General features: G+C 54.1%; 3 protein-coding genes across 3 annotated transcripts in view; 2 read left to right on the forward strand and 1 right to left on the reverse strand.

The window, feature by feature from the left end:
* The window catches only part of LTBP2 (latent transforming growth factor beta binding protein 2), a 71,898-nt gene extending 62,424 nt beyond the window's left edge, over window positions 1-9,474 (forward strand). Inside the window, exons 25-35 of the mRNA XM_086462977.1 lie at window positions 125-256; window positions 1,464-1,589; window positions 2,374-2,517; window positions 2,791-2,982; window positions 3,105-3,185; window positions 3,802-3,930; window positions 4,178-4,318; window positions 4,567-4,734; window positions 5,285-5,560; window positions 5,781-5,930; window positions 9,308-9,474. Of these exons, the coding sequence (XP_086319103.1) occupies window positions 125-256; window positions 1,464-1,589; window positions 2,374-2,517; window positions 2,791-2,982; window positions 3,105-3,185; window positions 3,802-3,930; window positions 4,178-4,318; window positions 4,567-4,734; window positions 5,285-5,560; window positions 5,781-5,930; window positions 9,308-9,474 (1,706 nt within the window). The remainder of the gene's footprint in view (window positions 1-124; window positions 257-1,463; window positions 1,590-2,373; window positions 2,518-2,790; window positions 2,983-3,104; window positions 3,186-3,801; window positions 3,931-4,177; window positions 4,319-4,566; window positions 4,735-5,284; window positions 5,561-5,780; window positions 5,931-9,307) is intronic.
* Window positions 9,475-10,926: 1,452 nt separating this feature from the next.
* On the reverse strand, window positions 10,927-13,059 carry NPC2 (NPC intracellular cholesterol transporter 2). Its single transcript, XM_086463116.1, has 4 exons — window positions 12,975-13,059; window positions 12,762-12,869; window positions 12,360-12,532; window positions 10,927-11,729 (listed from the first exon to the last, which is right to left on the reverse strand). The coding sequence occupies exons 1-4, from the start codon at window positions 13,057-13,059 to the stop codon at window positions 11,643-11,645; spliced, it is 453 nt and encodes a 150-aa protein (XP_086319242.1). The 3' UTR covers window positions 10,927-11,642.
* Window positions 13,060-17,624: 4,565 nt separating this feature from the next.
* Window positions 17,625-19,023, forward strand: ISCA2 (iron-sulfur cluster assembly 2). The gene is made up of 4 exons (XM_086463151.1): window positions 17,625-17,689; window positions 17,853-18,021; window positions 18,156-18,271; window positions 18,462-19,023. Exons 1-4 carry the CDS (start codon window positions 17,631-17,633, stop codon window positions 18,634-18,636), a joined length of 519 nt encoding a protein of 172 aa, XP_086319277.1. The 5' UTR covers window positions 17,625-17,630; the 3' UTR covers window positions 18,637-19,023.
* The last annotated feature ends 5,486 nt before the right edge of the window (window positions 19,024-24,509 follow it).

Consider the following 24,509-nt stretch of genomic DNA (forward strand, 5'->3'; position numbering starts at 1 on the left):
TGACTTGTAAGGAGGACTAGCAATGGCTCAGGGCCTTCGGCCAACTGAGCTTGACCCAGGTGCTGTAGTGAGCAAGCAGGGTCCCCATCTGACCATCCTCATCCACTTGCCCTCCTCCCTGCAGATGTGGATGAGTGTAAAGAATATGGGGATGCCATCTGTGGCACGTGGAGGTGCCAGAACAGCCTGGGCTCCTACCGTTGTATCATGGGCTGCCAGCCTGGCTTCCACTGGACCCCCTTGGGTGACTGCATCGGTGAGTACAGCCCTGGGTGTCCCTGTCCCTCCTCCTGGCAGGGACAGGGTTGCTGTGGGACATCTCTGCCAGGGGCTCGGGGGAGAAGGAGGAGGAGGAGGAAACGTGTGGCTGGTGGAGAGGCAGATAATGCTGAGAGTTTGTTTTCTTGGCTGAGCTGCCTGCTTGTGTCTAGACTTCTCTCTTCCTGGCATCTGGAACAGACACCGCATTGTGTGCTTTCCGCTTGGGGAGAGTCCTGGACAGGTTACAGCCATTCCAGGCTTGGGGCTGGACCGCAGTTCCCTGCAAGCTATGCTTGCTGGGGCTGCTGCCTGTGCCAGTCACCTGCCTGGCAGGGCTGGGTGAGGGGAAAGGCTGCTAGTACCACTGTGTGCTAGGCTGGGGAGTCTGGGTTTGGAGTTCAGGCTCCAGCAAAGAGGAAAGAGCAAAGGGGTTTCTGCAGTTTTTAAGTCTCCCTCTGGCTCGGGGAAGGCTGCAGCAAGGAGAGGCTGCTGCCAGCCACTGGGCTCTGGGCTGCTCCAGGACTCAGACTTAGCATGTGGAGCTGCTTCTGGCCTTGCGAGCGGTGGGCTGTGGGCACGCAGCTGCTCCGGCTGCTTCAGGGAAATCTCTCCCATGCAGCAGTAGGAGGGGAGTGGGATGCGGTCAGCAGGGCTGTAAACCTGCCCTCTGTAGGCAGAGGAGCCAGTGGTCACCGTCCAATCCCACCGGGCTGCTGTAAGGCAGAGATTACTCCCTGGCGCTATAGCGGTTGGAGAAGGATCAGGTCGAGAAGAATGGGGCAGGAGGGTATCATCCTAGATCTGTCTGCACTTGCCCCATACACTTCAGTTGCACCCTTGTATCTCCTACCGATGTGACCCTGCAGGCTTTGTGTCCCTTTATGCCTCTGCAGGGACCTGTGCTACTTTCAGTCACCCCTGCCAGCCACCTGCCATGCTTCCCATCCATTGCCTGTTCCCACCCTGCTCCTGTCGCTCCATCCATGTGGCCTCTTTGCAGCTCTGGATGTTGCAGAAAGCTTTTCTTAACTTGCACACTCATAGCACGGGAGTGAGTGGGGCAGCCAGACCCAGTCCCTCACATCACAGGAATGCCTGCCCCATACCCAAGGTCTTGGGGTCAGAGCAGAAGGGCCTGGGCAGAGGGGATCAATTGGGAGAGGAGGGGCCTGGGGCAATTCCTGCTCTCTGCTCTACTGCAGACATAGATGAGTGCGCCAACGAAACGCTGTGCGGGAGCCATGGCTTCTGCGAGAACTCAGATGGCTCCTTCCGCTGCCTGTGTGACCGTGGCTATGAGAGCTCGCCCTCTGGGCACTACTGTGTTGGTGAGTCTCCTGTGATCACTCTCCCAGTCAGTAAGGGAGAGCCATCGGTGGATGCCAGGCTGGCGTCCCTGATGTGTAACTGTTCCTAGAGCATGGACGGGGACAGCATCTGAGCATGGAGAATCCCAGACATGTACAGGGCAGTTCATGGAGGGAAAACCACTCCCCTTAGCACAGCAGCTCCTCGGGACTGCAAAGGAGTGGGTCTATGTGAAAAGGCAAGCAGCTTCTGGTGAACATGGAGCCCTTCTCTGTGCAGGTGCAAAGGAGGTGCTTAGGAGCTAGAGGCACTGAAGGTGATAGAGAGGTACTTTAATGGGTGCCTGCAGAGAACAGGCAGGGTGTAATATAAGGGAAAAAAATGTTTTCACCGTGAAAACAGGCAGACAGTAGAACAGAGGCCCAAGATGGCTGTGCAGTCACCACCCTTGGAGGTTTTAAAGCCCCAACAAGACAGCCTTGAGCAGCCTGGTGAGATCCTATAACTGACCCTGCTTTGAGCAGGGGGTTGGACTAGAGACCTTCAGCAATCCCTTCAAACCTGGATGGTCCTATGATCCAGTGACTCACTGCAAGCTGGAATTTAGGCTCCTTGAATCCACTGAGAGCAGGGTAGGAAGCTCTTGCCAAACTTGTGTTGAGCTACGGTGTGAACAGAGCTCTCCACTCGTCCCTAGCAGCTTCCATCTCCCCGCTGAAGGGTGACCTCATGCTGCAGACCACGCACGGGCTGCCCATGCAGAGGCAGGTGTCCCACCACCTGTCACCGCCCCTTGCTTTGCAGATGTGAATGAGTGTGAGCTGATGGTCGCTGTATGCGGGACTGCGCTTTGTGAGAACGTGGAGGGATCCTTCCTGTGCCTCTGCCCCAGTGACCATGAGGAGTACAACACAGAGGCAGGGCAGTGCCAGCCCCGAGCAGCCATGGGTAAGTAGGCAGCTAGGACAGAAGCAAGGGTGGCAGCTAGAGCAGGAGCGTGGTAGCCCTGGCTGGGATGAGATAAAGCTGAGGAGCTGCCAGGGCTGTACAAGCCCACAGAGGCATGGACATGCTTTTATCTGGGGAGAGGTGAGGAGCCTGAAAGTGGGGACCTGGGAAGGCCACACTGCTGGTGATGAGTGTCTCTGAGACCTCCTAGGTGTGGGATGCTGCACTGGGGTGCCAAGGACCCCATCCCGTCCCTGCTCTGCTGTCTTCTAGAGGGCCCTGAGACACACGCAGCCCACCTCTCTGACAGCGCAGAGCGCAAGCAGTGCTACTACCACATCAGCGATGTTCGCCTGTGTGACAGTGTCCTGGCCAAGAACATCACCAAGGAGGAGTGCTGCTGTACTGTGGGGGCAGCCTGGGGTGACAACTGTGAGACTTACCCCTGCCCCATTCCAGGCACAGGTAGGACTGTGGCCCCACCACACCAGGCAAGGCCAGTGCTCTGCCCACCAGCTCCACACTGGTTGCACTAACTAGCTGTTTCTATTCTTTCTATCTCCCCTTGACATCTGCCTCCTGGCCAGTGGAGTACCAAGAGATCTGCCCTCTTGGGAAGGGCTATATTCCCCAAGAAGATCTGCTCTCAGGAAAAGTCTCTTTCACAGGTACTAGCACCATTTTCGCTCATTTCTTGCAGCGGGAAGAGGGAGGGCACTTTGCAAAGCTCTGCATGGAGATGCATCCACAGAAATATCTCCCTGGGGGTGTGATGGGGGATGCTAACATCCTGCTGCTGCTTTTCTCCAACCAGAGAAATCCCAGATTGCCAGTATCACCAAGCTGGAAGTGCCCCTTCTTCCAGTCCTGTCTCGCTGATGGCAGTGATTCTTTCTTGGTGCAAATCTCGCATGCCCGTTTTGAATCAGGGATGGGGTCCAGTAAAACATAGCCCTTCCAGTTACCAGTCCGATCTCCCAGAGGCTGGCTGGCTCAGTTTTTGGCACTTCACCTCCAGGGCGTTTTGTTCTCAACCTTCCAGAAACACACATGAATTTTCTGTTTATGAAAGTATCCTGTTCCCTGTCATCCCTCCTCCTGCTCTACCTGTGGATGCTTCCCCCTCTGCTCCCAGGCATGGAGCCAATGGGAGCAGGGGGGCGCTCACTCAGGGACCTGCCAGTGACCCAGGCCAAGGTGCCGTGCTGGCTTTCTACAGGTACAGCACCCAGCCCACCTTGTTTCCATGGCTCTACTCCCTGAGACGCTCTCTCCCTCCCTCAGACATGGACGAGTGTGAGGTATTTGGCTCTGAGTTCTGCCGCAACGGACAGTGTTTGAACACGGTGCCAGGCTACAAGTGCTTCTGCCGTACAGGCTACTTCTATGACTCCAGCAGGCTTGAGTGTGTTGGTAAGATGGCCTCAAAGAGCAGCGGGCACCCCACTGTGCACAGAGGGATGGTTGTGCTGCTGCACCCAGGGTTGTCCCTGCTGCCCACGCTACAGGGCCAGGTCTGGGTGGCAGGCTTCCTAGGACCCTCCTGGGGAACAAGAGAGGGGGTGGCAGGAGCCCCCAAGGTCCTCGTTTGGGCAGGGAAAGGGTCGCATTGCCCATGTCTGCCAGCCTGAAACATTGCTCTGTCCTTGTGTGTGGGCAGACCAGGACGAGTGTCAGAACGAAGTGTACTGCATCAACGGCGAGTGTCTGAACACGGACGGGTCCTACCACTGCTTCTGCAGCCTCCCTCTCGTGCTGGACGCCACCGGCAACCGGTGTGTGAACCTCTCCAGCAGGGCAGGTGAGCCCAAGCCCCCACAGCAGTTCACCTTCATCCAACACCCTGCCCTGCAGCTGGGTCTCCCGGGAGGGAGCAGCGGGTGGAGGGTCTGTGTCTGGCTGGGGTGTGCCAGCACCAGCACAGTGTGCAGCCAGGGCAGCGGGGACAGGGGACAGGTGCCAGGGCGCACAGTCATTCTTCTCAGGACAAGGTGGGGTGGCACTCTTCTGGGTGATCTTCATGGCATCCTTTGCTTGTGTCCCTCACAGACGCCTTAGAGGAGTACGAAATCCACCTGGATGTCTGCTGGCAGACCGTCGCCGACTACATCTGCCAGGACCTGCTGCATGGCGAGCGGACCACGTACACCGAGTGCTGCTGCCGGCTTGGTGAAGCCTGGGGTCAGAACTGTGCGCTCTGCCCGCACAGGTCCTCTGGTGAGCAGGGCAGCATGGGCAAGCATCCCCCAGCAGAGGTGGGGACAGGCTGGGCTGCTGCCAGTCATGTCATGCAGGGTTGGCCGCATACGGCTGCAGCGGGGGTTCCTCTTGTCTGCATTGCCAAAGCCAGCCCAAGGAGTGGATGAACCTCCCCTTCTCCAGGGCTGAGCTGCACCAGCGGGTAGGATGTACCTGAAATTGGTTTGCAACGAGTCCAAGATTTCTGAGGGGAGAGTTGCTCTCTCTCTGAGCATCCCACTGTTCCTGCTTAGCTTACGACAGGTGAGGCTGTGGCAGCTTAGGATAGGAGCACATAGGAGCACACTGGGAGTTGGGGTTCTTGCTGCTCAAGGACTTGCTGGCCCTGGACGGGAGCTGGTCTTCTCAAAGATGGGGTCCCATCATCAAACTACAGAGCTGCAGCTTTGAACACCATTGAACGCAGGCCTGGCTCTGCTGGCCTGCTGCGGATGCACCCTCTCTGGCCATAGTGGACCTACCTCTTGAGCCAGGCTGCTGACCATTCCTTTTCTCTCACCACTTGCAGCGGATTTTGCTTTCCTGTGTAATGGGGCCAGTGAAGACAGTGAGAGAGGGGCTGAGCTCCGAGAAGGACCTAGGTATGAGTATGCACCAGGCTTGGAAGACCCCCACTATGGCCTTCCCAGCCCTGATACGGGCCCCTACTACAACTACCTGGAGTCTGAGTATGGAAACCCTGATGCTGGTTTCCCTCGGAGGGACCACAACAGCGAGTTTCGTGGCAGCCCTCTCCACCACGGTCCAGGGTGGTCCCCACCCCGCTACCGGCCCAGCCAAACTGGTGAGTACTGGGAGACACAGAGAGGTGCCTTCCCACCCAGCCTGTGTCCCATGGGGACTCCCTACTCTGGCCAGGGTGCTCCAGGCTTGGAGCGAGCTCTACTCCTGGCTGCTCTGAGTCAGTCCTGGCTCCAGCACCACCGTCTCGCCGCATGCCTGATGTCCCCTCCGCGGCTGGGTGGAGGGTCACCCTGTTCTGACACTGCCTTGCCACCCTCCAGGCCTCTACGAGGGCTTTGAGGGGCTGCAGGCCGAGGAGTGCGGGATCCTCAACGGCTGCGAGAACGGGCGCTGCGTCCGCGTCCCGGAGGGCTACACCTGCGACTGCTTCGACGGCTTCCAGCTGGACATGACCCGCATGGCCTGCGTGGGTGAGTGGCGGCCGGGGCCAGCCCGGGGGCTGCCGGAGGGGGCGGCGGGGCTGTGCGGGCAGCCCGGCCCCCGCATCCCTTGGCGGCTGCCGCTCTCTGGCGGCGCTGGCCGGGACAGCTGCCCGAGGAGTCCCCGCTCTCCCCGGTGCTTCCTTCGCATAGAGGCGGGAGGACTTTTCCTGGAGGTTCAGCTGGCCGCTTTCTGCTGGCAGCTACATCAGGGCACCTCTGGGCATTACGGGGAGCAGCTGATCGCTCCCTTCTTCACATAACACTCTTGTACATCACTAGCCACTGTTACTCTATCCCTGATTAATTTCCTCTACATTCACCACTGCCCTGGTGAAATTCCTCACTTTCCACCGTGCCCTGTGAGACACAGTCTCTAAAGCTCTCTGCATTTCCTCTGCATCCCTATGCCGTGTCTCCATCGTTTTCACAGTCCAGCTCCCCAAGCCAGCTGAGGCCCCGAGCACTCCACAGAGTGTCCACAAAGCAGATGAAGACCCTCTTTTGGCTTAGGCATGGCACTTACGCCAGCTCCCAGCATCCTTATTGCACGACACGATCACACAGCTTCTTCATGCAGAACCTATTGGTCTCTGTCTCCCCAAATGCTGCCGAGCAGAACAGCTGCCTGAGCTGTTAATCCCTCTTCTGCATTTGTGCCCTCGGTTTCCCTTTCCTTGGCCACAGTACTTTGCATTTGTCTTCAGTGAATTTTGTCTGGTTGATTTTGGACTGCTTCTCTGCTTGATCAGAATGAGTCTGAACCCTGCAAAGTGCTAGCAGCCTGGCATCGCACACATCATACATTGTATAAGCATGGGGATTCTTCCTTCATCCACCTTAATGACAACATTTGGATGGAGCAGGGGTCAGGACAGAACCCTGCATGCTGTGCTTTAAGCGGCTTTTATTGTAACAGACAGGTATTGCTAATTATCTTTGGAATGCAGCTTTGCAGCCTGTTTCGCAATTGCTGCAGTTTCATCTAGACTGTATTTGCTCAGTCTGCTTGAGTGTGTCATGCGAGAGCGTGTTGAAATCCTCGCCACGGCCAAGGCACATCATATCCACCGCTTCTCCCTTATCTGACAGACCAGTTATCAGGTCAGCAAAGAGAACTAGATTGGCTTAACGTAATCAGGCCTTAACAGATCTGCACCAGCTATTTAATGGCCCTGATATCCTTTGGAGGGTTATGACCTAATCACTCACAAACCTGGTCTGCTTAAGGGAATGGGGGTGAGCAGCCTGTAATTCTGGATTCTCCCTTCTATGTTTTTGAAGGTAGTTACCAGATTTACCCTTCCTCAGGTATCTGAGACCTCCTTTATCCTCCACCTCAGAGACAACTGCCAACTTTTCAGGGACTGCAAGAGCATCAAGCACGTGAAGATGAGTTGCAGCAAGCCTTTAGCAATGTGGATGTAACTGCTTTATCTATCCAATTGTCATCTAACCTCTCCAAGCACAGTATGGCCTTTCCCTCCCTCTGCTCCTGCACCCTCATTTAAACACTTCAAACATAGTCTGTGCCCTGTGTGGTCACCACGAGCATTTTTATGATGGCTGGAACAAAGCCCTCGTTAGCAGCTCCAGCCAGCTCAGCTGGCTTTTGTTTCCTCCACCGATAAGGACCAGACCGACATTGCCCATTGTTTCCTGCTAACATATTTATGGAGCCTTTGCTTGTTGCCTTTCATGTCCTGGACTAACTAGCACTCATTTTACTCTGGAGCCTGTCTTGTTTTTTTTTCCCCTTCAGTTCTCCTACGTGGTGCTTAGTCATCCCCGTGTTTTTACCTTGCTGACTTCAGGCCTTTAGAGTACTCCTGCATCTGCTGCAGTGCTTCCCATCTCACCTCCCTATGGGGACAGCTTGTCCTCGCCCCGCAGGACAGGCTGCCTGCCCCCACCCCTGCCTGAGTGGGCAGGCTTCAGGGCTTGGTGCACACTGCTAGCACTACTCTACTGATCCTGGCTTTTGGGTGCCTCTGGGCTAGGGTAGCCTTGTTTTACTTCTCGATTTGGTGGTTGACAGCCAGACCAGCCTGCTCTTTTCTGTTTTACCTTTCCCTGGACCCCCCAGCAAGGCTTCCTCCCCCTGCTTCCCAGGCTGTGGAGCACATCACCCCTGTGCTTCCTAACATCTCCTCCTTGGGCTTCTGAGCAAGCTTGTCCCATCCATGGCGATGTTCTGGTCCTGAGGTTTAGCCCAAGTCCACAGTGCCCATTCAACCATTGCTTTGGCTATGTGTGAAGGCTGCTTTGTTCCTCAGGTTCTCTCATCTCATGTTTCCCCTCTCCTCCTTCTTCCTTCTGTGACTGATGTGCTTTCTTCCACTGCACCTGGAGGTTTTGCTTCCAGCCTCCCTCCCTGGGGCTGCACTTCCCTTTCTTTGCCATTTGGCCCCCTCCACCAGTTATCCATAGGGATAATCCAAGGTCCCCGGGGTGGCAGAGCTCTTCAGTCCTCCATCAGTCACTACCAGGGCCTTCGTTTTCCCTTGGGTGGCCAGCTGAACCCATCAACTGCTCCACACTCCTGCTCCCTGCCAGTCTGTGGGGGGTGAGGCTGAAGTTTGTGGTCAGAGGGCTTGAACCTGTCTTGGCAGGATTTGGGCTCTGGAGGTCCTGTGGGAGAAAACAAGAGCTCTGGAGTGCATGGGGACGGCCTGCCCAGCTGGTGGCCCCACCACAAGTTGGGGTAGCTCAAGCAGGGTGTCCAAGGAAGTGCATTTAGCAGAGCAGACCAGTTGCAGTGGAGCAGCTGCTGTAGGGCTCACATGCATGCTCTAGTCCAGCAGCGAGTCAGCCAAGTGAGCCCTTTGGCACAGTTTGCAGGTTAATAAAACAAGCCCTTGTTTGCACAGCATGAGGTCCCTCCATGTTCTGGTCCTAGAGGTGATAATAGGCCTCTCAGGGCCACCATCATCTGCCTCCTCGGCCTTGTCTGATCAGGAAAGGGCATTTTCCAAGGCTGGAGGCAGCCTTTCTCCCAGATCTTACACTAGCACAACTTATTAGCAAGAAGCTGCTAACCTGGGAGTGTCACCAGCTCCAGAGCATGGCCAGGGTACTTATCTGGTGTGCATTGCTTGGTGAGTGGGGGCTACCTCCTGTGCTGGGGGATGCCAAGTGCTGAGGATGTCACCCTTGGGGACTGAGGGGGCTCTATGGACGTGCTGAGGGGTGTGTGAGGCTGATGGGGTCACAGTGGGCACCCTGGAGGTGCTGGAGGAGGCAGGGGCGTCATGGGGCACCTTCAGGAGAGGGCTGAGGGGTATGGCAGGGGCACTAGGAGATGTTGCCTGCAGGCTGGGACTGCTCACTGTGCCACTGGCTCACCCCTGTCCTTCTCCTCCTTGCAGACATCAACGAGTGCGAGGAGGTGGGCAGCCCTGAGCCCCTGTGCCAGGGTGGCACCTGTGAGAACACGGAGGGCTCCTACCGCTGCCACTGCTCGCCAGGCTACATGGCCCTGGCCCAGCCCCACCACTGCGTGCCCCAGACAGCCCAGAGCCCAGCGGCAGTGTAGCTCTAGGGGAGTGGGGGTGAGGGTGCTCCCCTCCGGCACGTGGCTCTGGCACTGGGGACCTGGGAGCAAGGAGAAAGGCCCCCCCGGGGCTGGGGCTGCAGGTGCTTTGAGTGCTTTGAGGATCTTTGCTCCTTCCCCTCCAAAGCACACAACTTCCTCGCCAACTCTCTACAGGCCAAGGCTGAGCTACCAGCCTCTGCACCCCTCTCTACCCTGCCAGCCCCTGCTCCTGCCACAGCAGAGCCCACTCTGGCCCCCAGCACCCGTCGCATCGCTCCATGCCGTGGAGGCTCACAGGACACCTTCCCCTGACACACAGCCTCAGCCTTCCCCCCTCTGCCGAGAAGGGGTTCATCTCCCCACCACTGCTGCACTGACCTAGTGACAAGCCTCACCCACACCGTGGGTGCTCTCACCCACACCACGGGTGCTGCCCCTGCTCCTTGTGAAGCATCCAGCCGCCAGGCTAGAGCTTTGAGGGGGGAGTCAACCCGAGCTTTCTAAAGCTGCTGCCTAACCTTGGGGCGTGGGGGAGAGGCCAGAGGGGCCCCAGGGCCACCTCTCCCTGCAGCCAGCCCAGGTGCATCCCTTAGTGCTGCACTTTGCCTTCACGCCCTACGCTGGCTGGGCAGGGGGAGGCAGGGGAGCAGGTCCAGCTTTCTTTCTGTAAAGTTGTTGGTGACTTTTTTTTTAACCAAGTCTGCTGGAAACTTCTCTCATGTTGTTAAATAAAACATTTATTTTGGGCCCCTGTGGCTCGAGACACTGGGGCTGGCTAGAACTGTGCTTATCTTGCCTCTGCCAAGGGGTACCAAAGCCATATCCTCCCTCTGGGTCCAGCCTGGCAAGGCCACCCCACTCTTGTAAGCCAATTCTTGCCCCTCTCACGCTGGCACCCAGCCTCCTCCTGCTCCTGAGCCAGAGTAGAGACCCTTGCCAGGTCATATACTTGCTTATCTCCCCAGCCACAGGAGCCAACTCCAGCCCCCAGAAACAGCACAGCAGTTGTAGCTGCTCACACGCTGCCCTGTTCACACCCAAGAGGGCTGCAGTAAGAGTGAGAACATGCAGGTTTCTGCAGTTGGCAAGAGCCCTTGGGCAGGTCTAAGAGCTGCTTTTCCAGCCCCAGAGCCCTCACTAGTAAGGCCTTTACCTATGCTGCAGCAAGCAAGGCCACGTTCTACACCACCACCACTTCCTCGGGGAGCCTTTGTACAATTTCAGGGCAGCACAGGACCAGCAAGGCAGGAACCCAGCCAGGCATTGCTAGCTGGACACCCTGGCAGCCAGCAGCAGAGATGCCTGGCTGCCTGCAGGTCACCCACACTCGGGCCAGCATACCACCTCCATCCATGCCTTCCGCTGAGAAATAAGACCAGGCCAATCCCAACTAGAAGATAGCCAGCCACTCTGCTTTTCCTCCTGCTCCTCTCCACTCACAGAAAACACAAGCAGATTTTGTCTGGCCTTTATTAAAAGGAAAGTTATAAAAAGAGGTTCAGGAGCTCCCAGCAGCTCCGAGTTAGTAGTAGTGCAAACCGTTGGTTAGAGAAAGAATCATCCCTGCAGAGACGTTGAATGCCATTTGGCTTTGCATCCACAAAAAGGAAGTTTTCCCAGCTGCAATCCCACCGACTCAAGCAGGGGACTAGGACAGAGCAGGCTGCCAGCTCAGGGAAAGTCTCCTCTCCTTTCCTTCAGCTGCGTGGATGGCAAATGCAGGTCCCAGGGACATCCCGGTTGCAACCGAGCAGGAGAAGTGCAGGAGGGTGGATGATGCAGCCAGCATTCTAGAAGAGGCACTGAAGGGTTACCAGGTAGCAGCTCAGACACTAGCCAGGTTCATCGCAGAGAAACTCCTTTGTGAGGACAGACAGCTCCATTTCAAAAACTAAAGCGCCTCCGCAGAGCAGCTGGAGGATGATGCTCAGTCAGTCCTGCAGCAGACACTGCCCCCCCCTTGAGCTGCTGTGAGAACACCCCAGGGGGCTCTAAACGGGGTACAAGCCCTCTGCCTTCGGCTGACCTTGCACCAACACAGTACTGGCTGCTCGGAGGCTGCAGAGCTCTGAAGGAAGCAGTAAGAAATGCTTATTATGTAAAAGAATTTGGCCTGTGTGTTGTCTTCTGTTTTTCCCCTCCCCAAGCCCTATTAATGGCAGGGCTCCTCAGCTGGTGATCTGCACTGGTATCTTCCAGCAGAACAACATCTGGTCCTGGTCATCCACCAGCTCCCACTTCACAATCAGTTTAATCTGAAAGAGAGAAAAGAGCAGAGGGAAATAAAAGTGTTCAGGAAACCTTAAGGCAAGGACGCGGGGAGGGGAGTTGTCACTTGTGTGGAGCAGGGAGGAACCTGGGAGCTCTGCACAAAGAGGACAGTGGCACTGCACCCACTGCAGTAGGTGGGCCGCACTCATGCAGTGACTCCTGGAGTATCTTACACGGATAGAGGGTTCTGCTGCGTGACACAGAAGACCTCCACACACAGCACTCGGCTCCCCACTCTCCGAGGAAGGAGAGAGCAAAAACACCCCACAGTCTCCCAGCTGAACCGTACCCTGGAGCCGAGCACCCCCAGTTTGGGAGCATTTGGCGAAATGCAGCAGGCTCTGCAGGGAGGCACAGTACAGGAGGACACTTGAGCAGCTGAAGCCACTTCTCAGCAGCTGGAGCCAGGCTGCTTCCTCTGTTGGGTCTGTCCCAAAGTGGGAACTTGAAACAAGAGTCATGCTCACAGCAGAAGTGCCACCAGATAGTCCAAGGAGTCTTCTAACCTCTTTCCCCTCCACCACAGGACAAGGCGTCCTTCCTTAAAGGCAGGTGGTGGGACTACTAGGAAGGGCAGTAGCTCTGAGGAGCAGACCAGCTGCCTGCTTACTTACACTGGGGTACTCGCTCTTCACCGGGAGTTTATTCAGGTAGCTGTACGAATGGCCCTTCTGAATGGGGCACTGGATCCCAGACTTGCATCCATCGGGCTCAGGAATGGGAAAGGGTATGTCCACATGCAGCATCTCACCGTACACCTTTGCTTTGCTGCCCTGGCTCTCGATCTCTGGAAAATACAGAGCGGCATGAGCATGGCACCAGAGCAGGGAACACATTTCTGCCTTACACCCTCCCCTCTGCAAACCCGGGAGGCTGCAAGAACACAACTAAGGGACACTCTTCCTCCCCGGCCACTTCTTCCCACCCAGACCCCTCTCCAGCCACCCTTCCCCACGCAGTGGCACACAGAGGCGATCACCCCCCGCCGGCACCCCAGCTGCGGAAGCGGTGCTTACTGCTGGCGAAGGTGACGTTGATGCTGTAGGATGTCCCCTTGTGAAGCAGGCAGGGCTGAGTGGGGCAGGGGCTCACGTTCACCTCTTGGATGCTGCCGTCTTTGGAACCTGCAAGGAAGAGCCGAGTTCACCGGGCCTCCTCCACCTGCCGACCCCCCTCCACAATCCCCCCTCCCCGACCCCGCCACCCCGAGGCCGGCCGGAGCCACTCACCGCAGTCGACGAAGCGGAGGGGCTCGGCCAGGGCGGTGGCGGCGGCGCCCAGCGCCAAGAGCAGGGCGAGCGGGGACGGCACCATGGCGGCGGCGGGAGCGGGAACGGCGGCGGTGGCGGCTGCTCCGCGGCGTCACATGAGCGCGGCGGCCCCGCCCGCCGCTCGGCTGGGGCGGGCCCCGCCCAGCGGGGCCGGGCCGGGGGCGGGGGTTCGGCCGGGGGCTGCCCGCTCCGCTGCCCCCGCGGGTTGTCTTAGAGCGGGGTGAGGGCGGGCGGCGGTGCCGTGACCTGCGGCCCCCGGGGCGGGGAGGGGAGCGGTGGGCCAGGGCAAGGCTGCCGCCGGGAACGGGGCAGCGGGTACAGCGCCGTGAGTCCGCCGGTACCGGAGCGGACAGGGCAGCGGGGGCGGCGCTGGAACCGCAGCGCTTGGGCAGACAGACGCCGTCTCCAGGAGCGCTGCTGCGGGAAGGGTCCGCTCCTGGGCCATACTGGCGGGTTGGGTGCTCCCGTACAGCCAGCGCCATGGGCGGGATGCTCTGTCACCGCCGCTACTGGAAGGGGGAAAAGATAAGGATCAAGAAGCTATCGTAGTAGACCAGGCTGTGGCCTTTCCTATTACTGTGCCACACCTCGTGCTCTGCATGTCGAAAGCTGTCTGTGTAACCCAAGTGCCACGTCTGCTAAGTAATTGGTGTAGTTGCTGCCTTTCACACAAATTTGGTCCTGCTTTCCAGCCCTGTGAAACGCTGGAGACTCCCTGCTTTGTGCTGTGAATGCCAAGACAAACCAGAGGATGATTAAGACTCTTCACAAAGAGTTTGACCCAAGCTAAAGTTTACAGCTTTTCACCAGTTTCACAGGGTAGCCAGTGTTACAGTGTCATGTCAGGAGCCCAACAAAGGCATGAGCACTGATTTGGCAGGACCGCAGCGGAGCTGCCACAGATTCCCCCCCTCCAGACCTCTGTCCCAGTAAGGTGTCTGCCCAGTCAGCTTCAGCTGCCTTGCCAAGTGATTCAGAGGTGAAACCCCCATGCTTTGCTCCGGCTCTTCACAGAGGGCGTCGCACCAGAAAGCCCAGAACTGTTAGCAGGACCGAGCAGGACCTGCTCTCACCCGACTCTGCTGAGCAGCTTAGCTCTTCAGAAGAAAAGGGATCCCTTCCTTCAGAAGGCAGAGTAGGCCTTTTTCTTTTCTTTCTTTCTTTTTTTTTTTTTTTTTTAAGATTCTGAATAAGTATTTGGTTTGCAGAGGCCTCAACCAAGCAGACCAGGGTGCTACAGCAGCCCTATAAAAAAACAAAACAAAACAAAACAAAACCCCAGAAGTCCCTGCTGAGACTAAGCCGTCTGTTTAAGCCCAGCTAACACACTCTGTAACTTGTGCATGAGAACTCGTGCCCTTAGAAAGGCTTTCTTTCTCCCCCATCCTTCAGGTCTTATAGATGGTAAACAAAGCCACCCATCTGACTGCTGGGAACAGGAGTGCGGTCGGGTCAGAGCAACGCCATAAACTACTGTCACACGTCCACAGGGTAAGCAGTGTCATGCTTGGGAGCAAATTCCATAACGCATTAAATCGGGATGCCTCCCTGTGAAACAGCTCCCCAGATATCTCTGCTTCCCAGACCTTTTTGCACAGTGGCAGCGACTACATACATACAAGTCTACACATATTTCAAAGGCTTTGAACTAAAAATCATTGAATCTAGGATCAGAATTAACACATGACTATTCCTCCCCAGAACTGGATTAATAAAAAGCCTAATAAGTTTGTAAAATTACAGCCAAGACCTTTACACAAGAAGCAAAAACCTTCTGCCCAAGGTTTTCAGCTGGTATCGCACATTACCATAATGCCAGTTTTGCAGTAACAACACTAAAGCTTAGATTCCCTAGGGCAGCATAAGCATCGTAGGCCAAACAGACCTTGCTTTGCCCCTTTTGACATCTGATACAAGACGCGGGCCTCCAGGTCACCTTGGAACCCAAAATTTCGTCAAAATACTTCAGAAAGACTCAATGCAACTTCAGGCTGGTCTCATTATTTTGCAGACAGGGCTCCTCCCAGGTTACTGACATCACATGGAGCTTGTGCTACTAAGGTGCAGAAATACCAGGAGAAAAGGCTAAGAAAGCCAATAGATAAATTCTTTCCAGCAAGACTAATATTTGAGTTCTTCATTTCTGAAATCCAACCAACTCTATTACATGACAAAAAAGTCTAAGGTTCCACTTCATGAGCCATCTACATGCTATGAATCCAAATCCCTCTAACAGCATTGCACTTGCAGCTTGGTAAACAGATGCGCCTGCAGGCACTACAGCAGCAGTGAATACAGAGTCAGGTTCTCAAGAAAATACATGTACAGAGACTAATCAATTTTACTGTTCTTTCAGCTAGAACATGCTCCTTTTGCTACAGATCATCAGAATGCACATTGCAATGCAGCACAAGACGCTCTCGTGTTCAACGCTACGCCAGAGGTTTTATTACCACCTGTTTCTGAAGCACTGAAACAAGCTCAGTTTTCCACCAGAACAGACACAAGACTATTTAAGCATACCCATCGCAAAGGAGAATAGAGCAAAATATCTAGAGAATTCAACTCACAGACAAATCTCTTCAATACAGTGTGCTTAAAGAGAGCCCCCGAACCCAGATACCACAGACGAGAATATGAAGAAAAAAATGAAACACAACCAAACCAACAAACAGATTACATCAAGCTATCAGGAACAAGATGACCAAAAATCACAGCCCAGGAAGGAAGAAAACCTAGACCGTAACTGAGTGAGAGAAAAACACCACTGTACCACATAGCTGGCAGAAGGAAAAAACCAGTTAGCAATAAGAAAGAAGTGCAAAGTGGCTGTTCTCCTTAGTTACACCCACCTCTCCTAGCTGCTCAAAAAATTTGCCTGCAGCACCTGAGTCACTCCTCAGCATAGTGGATTATTAATTTGATTAAACTAACTCTGAGTGAGACCAGCTAGCACCTTTCTCATTCTTTCAGTCTGCAGTAACCATCGGAACAACATCCTGAAGTGCCTTGAAGGTACTTGTCATACTTCTGACACTTAACACTGGTAAAAATGAAGGCAATTAGGAAGTAAGAGTATCTATTTTGGGGGGCTACATCCATTCTCCAACAGGCGTTCGCAGTGAATGTGGTCACAACATGGGGAAACACGGCAGGATCAGTCTGCCGGAGAATACACCCCGCAGGAGAGAGAAGGAAAGCCGGCGCAAGATGGAAAAGCCGGCATGATCCCCTGCCTTTGCTCCCAAGAGTTCTTGATTCACTCCTCTGAAGTTGCCTGCTTTTGGGATGCCACATTGATAATAACTAGAGAAACACGCCAATACGATTTTTTTTAAAAACATGATGTGTTCCAATATGCCTGTTGAGGATTCATTGATGATTGCAGGTACCTGCATTAACACCGGCCCCCCCGGACCCTGCCTGTGGTACTTTCCTGGCTTTATCCTAACATCGTCAGAGTTAACCCAAGAGCAAGCAAAAGTAAACAGCTCAAACCAGTCTTTATTTACATGTTCAGGGTGGGACAAAAAAGCAAAAGCATGTGGTTGCAAAAGCATCGGCTTCCTTGGAGCAGGACGGTGAGAAAGCAAACCGTCACAGGGTCCCAAGGTCCCCTGATATTAAATCATCCCCTCCTGCTGGGATGACTGGTTTTCCTCCACCATCCCACTGCGTGACTCTCGGCAGGCCTGGCCAGGGGTGATGAACAGGATTCCTCCCCCAAGCAGCACATTAGGAAGAAAGAAATAAAGACTGCGGGCACATCTGTGACAGACCGGTGAGACTGCCGTCACATGTCAGACGATCAGGAGGAGGTGAAAGCACCGAGGGACGCAGCATGCCTCAGGCGGCTACAGGGGAGGCCGCCGGGCCGGCCCGGTGCCCTCCTGCGGCAGGAGGGAAGCGAGGAGCGGAGGGGAGGGATGGCGGGGGTCTGCAGGAGGCTGAGCACGCGTCCGCAGCACCGGGGCCGTGAACACCCACCCGAAGGAAAACCGGCCTCCGTGGGGATTTCTGAGCAGAGCCCCTGGCTGATAAAGGAGAGCAAACCAGAAAAGCCAGGATCAGGGGAAAACCCCTAAAACCGCTTTGTCCTGGCCCGGTGTTTGCTCCGCCGCTTGCCCAACTCCCCCTGCGATGGCACCTTGATCCCCCTCAGGGTCTCCGGGTTCTGCTCAGGATAAACACCCCTCACAGCTAACTCCAGGACAAACACGCTCTGCCAGAGAGCGCTGCGTTATTTACTTTCTTACACTTTATTGCTGTTTATCTCCCTCCGCGAGCATCGCCGCTTGCAAAAGCAAGCACCCCCAAGGCCGGGCGGCGGCTTCGTGCCTTTGTGCAAAACTCCAGCGGCTTTGGTGGCTTTACCGAGCCAGCAGCCGAGCTCTGCCCGCGGGGGGACGCTGCCTCCCGGGACACACGGCCCGCCCGGCGGAGGTGCCGCCGTCCCCGGCCCGGTGGGGCGGGCAGCGCGTTGCCTAGCAACCCCCGCCGGCTCAGCACTTCCGCCTCGGCGGGCGCCATGGTGGCCCTCGCCGGAAGCGGCGGCGGCGGGCAGCCAATGGGCGAGCAGGGGGCGGAGCGCCGAGGTGAGGAGGTGGGGCCAACATGGCGGCGCCGGGGACGCTGAGGCGCTGGTGGAGGTTGGCGCTGGGTGGTCGGACGAGGTAGCGCTCCGCGGTGGCGGCGGGCCCGCTCGGGCCCTTCGGGGGTCGCCGAGTGTCCCTGCTGTGCGGCAGGGGGTGGCGGGGGTCGGGCGCGGGGTCGGGCGGCTGCCCGTGGCGGGGGCCCCTCTGAGGCTCCCCCTTCCCTCCCCTCTTCCTGAGGCAGCTGGTGTCCCGCTTCGCTGTGCCGAGGACGAGCGCTGGCGATGCCCCCGCCGGGTCCTGCCGGTGCGGTTGGTCGCCCGCTGCGGTGGACATCGTCCTTCTCCCAGCCGGGCCCGACAGAAAGCGACCCCAGCGAGGGACAGGTCTTCCTCAGCGAGAGCTGCGTGAAGGTAGGGATCCCGGGAGGCAGCTCTGGTGCCTCTGGGAGGGTTTTCCAAACTGCCTAGCCTGCCCTGGGCACACAGGGGAGGCGTTTTGAGTGTTTGTCAGTTTGTTTAGCAGGTGTTTTAATACTTCTTTGCAGAGGCTACTGGAGATCACAGAAGGCTCAGAGTTTCTCAGGCTGCAGGTGGAAGGAGGTGGCTGCTCTGGATTCCAGTACAAGTTTTCCTTGGACACAGTTGTCAATCCCGATGACAGGCAAGGGCAAAGGGGTGTAATGGTGGTCAGGTGTGACTGTTCTTTGCAAAGGTGACAAGAAGGGTGTGCATGACACGATAGTGCCTTGCATTGAAGGGAAGAAGCCTGTGAGATAAGGGAAGTGCTTAGGCTGTGCTTCTCTGTCAGGTCTGCAGCACAGTTAATGGTTTAATATGCTGCTTTTCTGCAGGGTGTTTGAACAAGGTGGTGCCCGTGTGGTCGTGGATGTGGACAGCCTGGCCTTTGTGAAAGGTTCCATGGTGGACTTCAGCCAGGAGCTGATTCGCAGCTCCTTCCAGGTGGTGAGCAACCCCCAGGCAGAGAAGGGTTGCTCGTGTGGGACTTCCTTCTCTGTCAAAATCTGACTGGACTTCATATGGATGGACGCTGTCCGCAAATGCTTCCTGGCAGTCTTCAGAGGGGTTTTGTGGGTTCTTTTCCCAGCTGGTCCCTGTCATCTCCCTTACCCTGTAACACAGCTGTTACACGTGACTCCAGCTGTGTGTGTGTCTGCACTGAGCCTGTCTCCAAGACTTGTTGGCCGTCCCTTCAGAAACCTGAAGTAGCTGTGAGCATGCACACAGGAGTATCTTCAGCGCCTTGTGAACCACCAGCCAGGTGGCGCTGACTCGCCTACCCTGTCCTGAATGTGGAACCACTTAACTGGCTTGTCTCTGCAAGAGACTGCTGTGTATATATATATGTGTGTGTTTATTGAAAGTTCTTAGAAAAAAAAAAGTCTTTGAGATTGATTGGTATTGCTTGTGCATTCCCATGTGGGTAGAATTTGGGTTCTTTCAGGCTACTGTTGCTCATCCCTTGTCTTCCAGCTGAATGGGACTTGCAGTCTCTCTCCCATACACCTCCCAGGGCTGCTCACTTTCCACTCCCCAACTCACAGTCGGTTTTTCCAGGTACTTCACTCTCTTACCCAGCAGGCTTCTCTCAGTCCCAGGAACCTGCAGAGGTTTGCTGTTAGTCTCTGGGATGAAAGTTTTTACTTGTTCAGAGTAAGTGAAGCTAAAAAATGGAGGTAGGAAGAATTAATAGCTTATTTCTTTTATTTTTTAAAAAAAGAAAAAGCTTGTATATATGTAAAAATAAAATACAGTGCCCTCCATCTCCCAGTGCTATTTTAGGCTGTTCCTAAGCCTGGCTTGGAATTTTAGGTCATACAAACTCTCGGGTTTCATAGTGTGTTATCTGCCTTCCCTTGCCAGAAGGAAAGGAAGTTCAGGTGACACAGGCAGAAGAGGATCCGGAGTACTAGAGGGTCCCCAAGTCCTTTTCACTTAGTTGTCTAAGAATCTTTTCCATAACTTGCTTCACCATTTAATCTCTAACTTGTGCCTGGTTTGAAGAAAGAATGAAATAGCTCCTTTCCTTTCTGAAACTCCCATTCCATGGGAAACGCAGAAGTTTCCAGAATAACATCCTTTTGATTAGTTGTTTTCTGTAGTTTTTTATTCGCCACTAGATGTCTTTTAAATCAAAGTGATTCACCTGCTTCTGGGTGAAAGGAGAGATGGGGAAGCTATTTTTGTTCCCTCTCTTGTGTTTTATCTGATGATAACCAAATTGTCTAAGACTCAAGTCTTTCATGTGAGTGTGGGAGCACTGCATGACTTTGGTCTCAAGGAAACTGCTTATGGCAAATCATGAGCTTTTAAAGACTCTATGCCATAGGCATTTTTGTTGTTAAGCTTCCCAGATGCCTTTCTAAACTAATCAGCAGTGCATATGTACAGCACTGATTTGCCTATTGATTTCTAGCGCTCAGGGAGTTGATAGCCGGCTGGCTTCAGTTTCATCCATAGATATTACAGGAGTTCATATGCGATCTGCTCAGACATTGCCATGTGGGGAATATGGATGGGATTTGGAGCAGCAGCTCGTTCTACCTAGTTATGTTGCTATCAGAGGGAGCTGGACATAGCACCGTCCTGTTTTGTAAAAAGGACTAAAAGATCAAAAGACTTGTCTAAACCCCTGCAGGATGTTTTGGCCCTACCCTTATGCTCCCAGATCTGGAATGTGATGCCAGCCAGAACTGCATTTGAAAAGTGCAACACATGCAAGCTTGTGTAGGTAGAAGACACATTAGATAAACTCAAATTCTTTCGCCTGGGATAATTGAGCAATGAAAGTTGGTAGGAGGAATTGGTTTCTGAACCAGGAAGTACAGACCTGTTCTTGATCCATTTCAAGCAGTCCAACCTTGGTCAAGTCTCTTTTGGGATCTTCTATGGGAAATAAAAGTGCAGCAGTAGGGCTGGGAAGATAGCAGCTACCAAGGCTTTTTTCCCTCAACTAAAGCCTGCTTTCAGCACTGTAAGCACACAGCCTTTATCTGGGATTACTGTTCTTACTAAAGGTGAATGTGCCATGTCTGTTCAACCTAGCCGGGTTCCACCTGCCTTCACTCACTCTACACTGGTGAGGTAAGTCAGGCAAGTGCTGTCCATGTGGAGTGCCACTCCGTTCAGAGAATCTGCCTCTCCCTCCCAGGGACTGTACAGAGGATGAGGCTTTGGGTCCTCACCAGCAAAACGGGCAGCCTTGCTGGGCTGAAGGGGAAGCTTGCATGTTGGTGTGGCTTGCTTTGCCTGCGGTTCTGGTAGTACTGCTCTAACTGCGCTAGGTGGACCCCTTACTCCTTGGGAGTTCTGCTCTTCTATACAGGCATTTCGACTTCTGGCAGGGGTGAGGCTGGATCTGCACCCCACAGGACCTAGGCAAGGGCAAAAGTTTCTTTGCAGCTGTCGGTTCGGGAGGCAGGCTGGAGCTGAGTTCATCTGGTATTGCAGCAGTGTGGTCTCTAGATGGAGACACTGCTAAGGAGCTGGAGAGGTTCCAGCTGTACAACATGTTGCTCTTGGCCTCCTAGTCCTACTTCTTGGGAGCAGCAGTAACCTACTGGCCAAAGCTACTAGCCTTCTAGTTCCCGGTAGGGAATGGGTGCAAAGGCTGTCTGTCACCTCCAGAGTCTTCCTGACTCTTAAAAAAGTCGATCAGTACACCAGAAATTGAAAACTTCTGTCCATGCTAGGAAGTCAGCAAAGGGGATCATGTTAGCAGAGGGGGGTGAAGGTGACCTTGGTGAATTTTGGCTGTGTAGGCAGAAAAGGCTAGATGCTGGCTCCTATGGGAGAGGGGAAAAAAATACCTGTCAAGGTTTGTACACTGAATAGCCTTAGAGGGGAAAGGTGGCACCACACTGTAGGCTGTGGGGCAAGACCAGCAGTGCCTAGAGAAGGGTACAGAAGATAAGACGGGAGATTCAGTTCCGCCTGGGCAGTGAGGGGCTGCCAAGGCTGTCCTGTGAGGGGTCCGTAGTGTGGAGATAGGTGGGAGCCCTTGTACTGAACCACCGAGAAAAAGCAGGAGTACGGAGCTGGAGGTGCCGCCTTCGCTTCATGGCAAATGAGAAACTGCAGTGGAAAATCTTTCTCTGCTCCCACATGAAGAAGGAGGATTCTCTCAGTTCACCCACCTGACAAGGACTGAATGATCAAGAAAGATATTTATGGAAACCTATGTTGAGATGAAACTTCAAGGGAAAAGGGCACAGTCATCAGTGTCACTGACGGGCGGGTAGAAGAGGATGGAAGAGAAATCCTCACTTTGGTGAGGGCTTGTTGGAGCTCTGCAGGGACTTGTTAGAAGACGACCAGCACATCCTCAGCCTGTGACTCTATCTCTGTTCTTCAAATTAAGTATCTACCATTGCCTATTAACTGTGGGTCCCTCTTCCAGCCTTCAAGCCAGGCAGTGGTAGAGAAATGGCAGATTTTTGTCATGCCCCTTTTCTTGTGGTTTAGGGGTATGCATGAGAATGCTGTGCTCACCTTGGTGGGCTGCTGTGTGGTATCACTGGCTACAAAGCAGAGCATTTGGGGGTGAGTGGCTCCTATGAGACTGAGGGCCAGCCTAGGGTGGATGTCAGGGGAACAAGTGGCCCTCTCACCCCTGAATTTTCATCTCCAAAGCTTCACTAAGCTCAGTCCTCTCCCTTCTGAAATTGTACCTCTGTACAGAGCTGTTGGGTGAGTCGGGAAGACAGGTAGGGGTGAGGAGTATCCCCTGGATGATACCCACTGGGGCTTCTGTTTCCCCGACGCAGTAGTGTAGTTTCCTGCCTCCTTAGGCCTTGCCTGACAGAACCTGGGGAGAAGTCATTGAATGGTGGAGGCAGCAATAACAGGAAGGCAGAAGTGCATGAAAGAAGGCTTCTGTTGTCCATGTCCCACACTGTGAAGGCAAATAAGTGCTTTTATATCAAGACTGTTTTCAGCCTTGCAAGTGTTTAGAACATCCACTGGCAGCTGGAAGTAAAAAAACAGAGTGGTATAAACCCCACTATTTACACCATTAGCTGGGACTGGCCAGAGGAGTTTATTGAATTCAGAGCAAGAGTGCTGTATTTCCAGGATGAGCTGCTACAACACGTGCTTGAGGACCAAACCACACACTCTTCACTAGCAAACACAGCAGTTGGGTTCATCAGCAGAGGATGTGATGGGATGTGCACCATTTTGATGTTTTGTTCTCTTTGCCTGTTTTCATGCACGCCAGCCGAAGCTCTCGCCCCACATTCACCATACTCCCCTGGAACGGGCCGTAGCTGCCAGAGACTGGCAGCAGAGAAGGGGATAATCTTGCATAATGGTGTGTTTGATACGATTCAGCCAGTCTGGAAAAAGAACTATGATTCAAGGAGACCGAGCACTGGTGAGAATAAACTGCAGCCACCTGTATTGTATCAAACTCTTCCATTTGGGTAATCTTTTTTATTGCCTTTTTTTTTTTTTTTTTAAAGAGGATGAATACTTGAACCAAATTCCGTTAGGGGCTAGGTATAGGATTAACGGTGCAGTTTGGATCTTGCTGGGTTCTGAGGAGTATGTTTGCTCTGCATGGTTTCCATGATTAGGCTGCAACTTACTTTGATCAGTAGAGATACCTGCCCGGGAAACAGCTCAGTAGAGCACAGACTTGGGGTGGGTTTAGCATCCAGCCGTGGACAGAAACACCACGGTGAGGCAGCTGAATGACAGCAAGATGGGCCATTACTCCAAGGCTGTGATTCCTTGCCCTGTGGGGAGCAGTTTGTGCACAGTGCTTCCTGCCTCTGGCCTTCCCAGCACTTGTACGGCTCTTAATATTTCCTGCTTGAGCAATAAGAGTTTATGGCCGTAGACTTTGTGGTTGATTAGAGCCCAAGTTTGTGCCCCTGTTTTAATCAGTGCTCATTTACCTTTGGCATCCTTCAGAGGAACAGAATGGTATGTCTTTCAGTTGCCATGGAAACAGTGGGACTAAATGCACATTTCCATGGCAACCTGCCATTATCTTCAGCTCTATCTGTGGGTCTCATTTTCTGACCATGGGGGTGGGGTTGTGAAAATGGAACTTCAACTCTTAAAAAAAAATTAAATTTTAAAAAAAAGAAAAGAAAGACACTACCACCACCATCATCACCACCCCCTTTCCTCCTCTGGCTCAGGCTTGGGGTGGAAAGAGGCCCATGACTACTGCCGCTATCCTGTGCGCTGGGGCTCCGAGGTATTGTCTTCAACTCCTCTCCTTCACCCTTCTAAAAATAGAGACGTTCAGAACAATTTGATGACAATGTTCCAGCATTTCTCTGAGCTCTTTGTTTCTTCAACTGACACTCCCAGAAAAGGCCCTTGAAGTTAATTGGACTTTCCAATGGGTTCCAAAGGTCAACGTGTCCCAGCTCCTTTTGGTCCGAAGGGCCAAGGGTTAATTATGGGGTCTAAGACTCCGAGGAGAAGCCTTTGTCTGCTAGGACTGAAGGCACCAGGGCATGTCACATTAACCTCAGGAGCGAGGGACCTTCTTGCAAGGGGCCAACATGGACTGCTCCAGGAGGTCATACCCATCAGAGGGTTAGGGATCAAAGGCGATGCTTATCTGTTTTGTGTGCGACCCGGGGGATGCAGGGAAAAGAAACCAGGTGTTTGCTGTATGATGGGTCTTCCAGCCCCCTGGCCAGAAGTGCTCTTGGCCACTGCTAACATCTCTGCCTCCCCCAGCCACTGAGTCAAAAAAAAGGACAGAATCTGCTGTACTTTGAGCAATTGCACACAGCTGTTCCTTAAGCCTGTGTTCATTATTCTTGTTCTTGCTGGCTTGACCTTTAGCTAATTCCTCTTATTCATGGTCTAATCTTGGTTACTGAGGGAAAAAGCTTGTGTCTTGCACTGTTCTAGCC

Source organism: Leptosomus discolor, chromosome 3, assembly GCF_034619465.1.
Source record: "Leptosomus discolor isolate bLepDis1 chromosome 3, bLepDis1.hap2, whole genome shotgun sequence".
NCBI lineage: Eukaryota > Metazoa > Chordata > Aves > Leptosomiformes > Leptosomidae > Leptosomus > Leptosomus discolor.

Coding starts and splice junctions, on each gene's coding strand:
- NPC2 (XM_086463116.1), bottom strand. CDS start 13,059: ATGGTGCCGTCCCCGCTCGCCCTGCTCTTGGCGCTGGGCGCCGCCGCC. Junction 12,533..12,761: donor CAACGTCACCTTCGCCAGCA/GTAAGCACCGCT, acceptor TGTATTTTCCAG/AGATCGAGAGCCAGGGCAGC. Junction 11,730..12,359: donor TGAAGAGCGAGTACCCCAGT/GTAAGTAAGCAG, acceptor TCTCTCTTTCAG/ATTAAACTGATTGTGAAGTG.
- ISCA2 (XM_086463151.1), top strand. CDS start 17,631: ATGGCGGCGCCGGGGACGCTGAGGCGCTGGTGGAGGTTGGCGCTGGGT. Junction 17,690..17,852: donor GCGCTGGGTGGTCGGACGAG/GTAGCGCTCCGC, acceptor TTCCTGAGGCAG/CTGGTGTCCCGCTTCGCTGT. Junction 18,022..18,155: donor TCAGCGAGAGCTGCGTGAAG/GTAGGGATCCCG, acceptor ACTTCTTTGCAG/AGGCTACTGGAGATCACAGA.